The sequence below is a fragment of the Petaurus breviceps genome, unplaced genomic scaffold (assembly GCF_028583685.1).
Source record: "Petaurus breviceps papuanus isolate PSGF00001 unplaced genomic scaffold, PetGlider_PUasm1.0 189, whole genome shotgun sequence".
NCBI lineage: Eukaryota > Metazoa > Chordata > Mammalia > Diprotodontia > Petauridae > Petaurus > Petaurus breviceps.
In genome coordinates this window covers 3,260,447-3,265,643 of record NW_027185809.1, presented here as the reverse complement: position 1 = coordinate 3,265,643, position 5,197 = coordinate 3,260,447, and the positions used below count along the sequence as shown (strand labels likewise).

Below are 5,197 nucleotides of genomic sequence, written 5' to 3'. Positions count from 1 at the left end.
TAAACGTTCTTATTGCCTTTAAATAATCCTGTCATGGTCTCTTCTATTTTTATATCCCCTACAGTAACTAGTACAATGCTACCCAATTAAAAAGTGACTGCTGATCAACTGAATATTGAATTAGGAATCAGAAGGTCTGAGTAGTGTAGGCTTCTATCATGAAAGACCTCTCCTACAGGTACATTTCCTAACAACTTCCCCCATGGGAAAGCAGTTACACAGTGGTTGTCATTTCCATAATCAGATGATGTAATTTCATTTTCACGAATTTATTAAAGGCTTAGAAACATTTCAGAAGTATCTATTAGAAGGTTTAACTACTTGATACTGTAGGCTTTAAAAATATATATTTAATTTTCCCTAAGAGATCAATATTTATTGATTTTATAATTTCATTTACACATACACTACTAGACAACTGATCCTTGTGTTCTGTTTTCTGTTTCTTATTGGGAAAATTGCTGGAGTGAGTTGATGTTAGCACTATTATACAAGTGTACGCTTTATCATGAAACACTATTAATGTTCTGTGAGAATACTATCAAAGAATTAAGTTGCAAAATCAGCCAATATGAGCTTGTTTGGAGTGATGTAATGTATAGAATACTTTGCAATTCATTACCGCTCAGTATGTTCTACTTTCCTTGTTTTGTTGAGCTATGGGGGTAGAATTTCTTTGGAGTCAGACAGAAATGGAATTAGGTCTCCCACTTGTGGTTTCAATTAGGTTCAGTTAAAAATAGCTTGTAATAAAAGGGTTTTCATTTCCGATGCTTCAAGACTTTGGCACTTTTAATCCAAATAGAACAAGAACTACCTTTGCAAAACTACTTAATATATTTATTAAGCAGACATGAAAAACAAAGGATCTTACATAATACCCAATGCTGATTCCATAGTTAGACATCTTTTGGTTTGGTGCACAGTGATCTCAATTTCAGCTACACATGAATTCAGTTTTCCTTTTCAAAGCAAATGGCATCCTGTGACAGCATGCCAAAGGGAAGCTTATTTAAGAGAACAAAAGGAAAAGATGAAAACTTTTTAACAGATAATTTGAATCTGGAAAGAAATATGTCTAGCACAACAAAGGTACTTCTCATTGAGAATCTGGACTAGGACCATCGCCACTCATTTCCAGGTAAATCCAGACTTCTCTTCATATTCTAATCTTGAATGGCAAAGAAAAGCTTGGCCAACACATTCCAATGCCATTATGATATCTAGAGGGAAAGAAAGCAGAAAGTTATTCCAGAGTAGTTTTGGGGAGTCTTGCTCAAGACCAGAATAACCATCAGTTATTATAAGTGGAGACATGGGGGGAACCCTCTCCCATGCCTTCCCTTTGCCTATTCCCCAATAATCCTGACCACCCAGAGCAAGTGGAATGACATGGCTGTTCATACAACTTGGGAAGGTACTCAGCAGCTACAAGCCTTCTTTGTGATGTGGGGGAATGCCAGGTCTTATTATCTACTCTGTCATTGTGTCCTAAAGTCCTCCAGCTCTCATCACATACCCCACCACGATGCCCTAAAGACTCATAAATATTATCAACTCTACTCTGCCACTGTACCCTAAGAAATCTAAACCATACTTAAACCAGATGATTAAAGTAATATTTATAGCCTAAATTCAATTCCAATAAAATCTAAAATTATCCAATATATTTTAGTACACAAGTCATCATGGCTCTACAGCAGTGTGACTTAAAGCCTGGTATCTAAAGAAGTGCCATGTTTTTCAGAATGAGTTTTTGGTTCAGTTTTGTATTAATCAGTTTAGATGACAGAAGTTTACTAATCCTATATGGACTTAGTCATTCTCCAATTCAAGTATATCTTAAATTAGTTTGTTTACTCTAACCTTAATTATTTGGTTCATTTAATGTGTTGCATATATTCATATTAATAAGTTTAATATATATGGAAATTCGTATCCATCTATTGGGACCAACAGTGGATTTACAAAACTGTCAGATGTAGTAGTGACTTTCATTTAATAAAAGGAATATAAATTTTTAACAAGGAACATATTTCATTATAGAAAGAAATATAATAACATTAAGAGCATATTGGTCACTTTTTTTTTTTTGCTTTTTGTAGGGGCAATTGGAGTTAAGTGACTTGTCCAAGGATACACAGCTAGTAAGTGTTATGTGTCTGAGGCTGGATTTGAACTCAGGTCCTCCTGACTCCAGGGCCAGTGCTCTTCACCCTCTAACCATGCCCCAACATATTGGCTACTCAAGTATTTTCTAACATTTGGTGGTCATTTCCTTCCCCCTTCCATGTCAGTATTATTCTGCCTAAACCAAGGACCGTGTCAAATTAAACACAGCATTTCCTCGCTAATAACTAAAAACTGAAGCAACAGAAGTACCTTCAAAATTGGTAAAACAAACCAGGGCTCAAAATATGTGATGTACTATATTTTTATTATAAGTTTTATATATATTTACTATTGTAAATTGTACAGAATTAAACATTTGATCAAAATTCTAACCTGAAACCAATTTTTCTAATTTATGTAAAACTAAATTTCTTCATCATAAAAAAAGGATATCTAACCTATTCCATCTGTACTACAGCTAAATTAATATGTGCTGGATGTATCCCTCAATTGAAGAATGAGTACTTACCTTTAAAACAAGGACTATCTCATTATCTCTATTTCTATCCCCAGTGCTTGACACATAATAAGTGCTAAATACTTTTTCATTCATTCATTCATTCATTCATTCATTCATTCATTCATTCAGTTGTAATCAGGATACTGGCCAATGAAGACCAGTCCTTAGAGCATGTGCACAATGGATGGAAGCTTGTAAGTAACAGTATTAGAGTCTTACCAATCCCTCAAGGTTACTCTTAGGACCCTCAGGGGAGAAGTAGCTAGTTCTGTTTTGGTGAGCCAACCTCCGAGTTCAAATCAGTGTTGGATAGTATTCAGAAAGTTTATGCTTGGACTCACTGGGGAGATTCCCTACCTGGGACTCTCTGGATCAGTACAGTCAGTTTTCTGGTTATTTCCTTACAAACCAGAACACTTTCTTAGTGATAACCGTTGCTTATTTGAATACTTACATACTGATATCTGTTCTATTACTGTGGCAAGTAGAAATATTAGTAGCTAAGTATAAGTGCATCAGCAGTTAATATAAAAAACATGGATTTTGTTTCCCTCAAAATACTGATGCCTAGGACATAAATGCTGAGTTTTCTTTGTGTTTTAAGAAAAGAGCAGGACTATTTGTCTAAACCCTTATAGACTTTTAAAGGCCATAGAAGAAGATTTGCCTGCTAGTCTAGAAACTTGGAAGTAATCAACCGTAAGTGCTTAATCCTTTTGGGGAGTACCATACCTCTTCAGGGCTTACTTGATACTGTTTTCTTTCCTCTCAAGCTGAGCTTATTCATCCCTCTCAAATTGAGTTTGTTGGTCAGTTGGGAATTACTGTGAGGAAATTTCTGGTGCCCATAGAGACTCAGAGGAAATTTTCCTAGATCTTCAAGGCCCTTGGGAAAATCTTGGTGCATTGCGTGTAGAAGGGGACACCTAGAGATTTTGTCCAGACATCCAGCTGGATTTCTTGTGTGTTTTAGTGAGCCCTATTCGGTTTCTGGGACCCAGAAGAAGTTAACGGGATTAAACCCAGGCTGTAAAGTGGATCCAGAGTAGAAGGAGGTCTCTTTAGCAAAAGAGGGAGAAGGTGACTGTATTAGAGTAACATTTGAGAATACTACATAGACACCAAACCTAGTAGATTTGGTTTTGCACCTGGGATGACATCCAGTTGACCTTAGTTCTCAATTGCTTTTGGGAAGAGTACCACATGTTCTTCCAAACTCTGCAGAGACTAGCTTTCCCTAGAATGTAGAAAGCTGGATTTTCTGTGACTTTTTTTTTCTTTATTGTCTTTAGGTAAGGGAAGGCCACTTAAAGTACCAAGACGTTCCCTTATTACTAAGTAAGCAGTAAAATTTTTCAAACTCTGTCACATGACTTTTGCTTGCTGAATCTGCACAATTCTGTACATAATGGTTTGGGAGTAATTGTGGTTTTCACCTCTATGTGTAGTACCATGTAAGATCAGTACTACAAATGAAATTACAATGCCTATTTCTCTATAGACCCCAAAGAACTATTGCGGATTGGGTTATGGACTTTCAAAATATTCCTTGGCTGATTTGATAATAATGGCGAATTTTTAAATAAGGAGAAGAACGGAATGTGGGGACTGGCCAATAAGGGCTCAGTCCTTAGAGCATACCTAGTATCTGCCTATTGCCAATCCAACTGGAGCCTCAGTGAGCATGCATTTGGGAATCTGTGATGAAGAGTCCTTCTCCCTACCCAATTCAGACCATGCATGGATATCTTTTTTTTTTTTTTTTTTGTTTTTTGGGGGGCAATTGGGGTTAAGTGGCTTGCCCAAGGTCACACGGCTAGTTTTTTTTTTTGTTTGTGTGTTAAGTGTCTGAGGCCGGATTTGAACTCAGGTCCTCCTGACTCTAGAGCCGGTGCTCTATTCACTGCGCCACCTAGCCGCCCCGGTGCATGGATATCTTGACTATTTTCTGATGCTGTACTATGTGAGTGAAGAAAAGACTTTTAATTGGCTGTACAACGACAAAGCTAAGTATGTACTCTAGAGGCTAGAGCAAATGAAATCTCTCTCTCTTCCAAGATGATGAAAAAAAACAGAACTGATGTAAGCCTCTGGGTGTACAGAAAAGCAGAAGTGGCAGCAGCCTACTGCCAGTTGCCCAATCTACCCACTTGGTTGCTGCTTGGCTATGTATGTGGTACATATCACCTGTTGTTTGTATTTATTCTTTTCAGACCTCAGTGAATCGGAGATAGAACAGATCAGATGACCTTATGGCTTTTGAAAGGTTAAAAGAGCCACCAGAGGCTGAGCAGCTGGAGTCCACAGAAGAGTGTGCTGGCAGCTTACAGAAGCTGAGCCAGGTGAGAAGCCAGGTCTGGGGAAAGACTTGTTCAACCAAGCCTAGCAATAAATTGATCCAGCAGTTGAGAAAACATGTCCTGCGAGCAAGAGAATGACTTATCTGCTGCCTATGGAACACCCAGAAGTGAAGTCGATGGAGGCAATGTTTTATAGCAACTACTTAGTTTGGGGGGGGGAGAGAGAGAGAGAGAGAGAGAATGTGTTACATTCAGCAGCAAAGTC

General features: G+C 37.8%; 1 protein-coding gene across 1 annotated transcript in view; it reads right to left on the bottom strand.

Annotated features, from left to right (window-relative positions):
• Positions 1 to 572: 572 nt before the first annotated feature.
• MEIKIN (meiotic kinetochore factor) overlaps positions 573 to 5,197 on the bottom strand; it is a 133,688-nt gene continuing 129,063 nt past the window's right edge. The window contains exon 11 of the mRNA XM_069091671.1: positions 573 to 1,223. Coding sequence (XP_068947772.1) covers positions 1,132 to 1,223 — 92 coding nt within the window. The 3' untranslated portion in view covers positions 573 to 1,131. The remainder of the gene's footprint in view (positions 1,224 to 5,197) is intronic.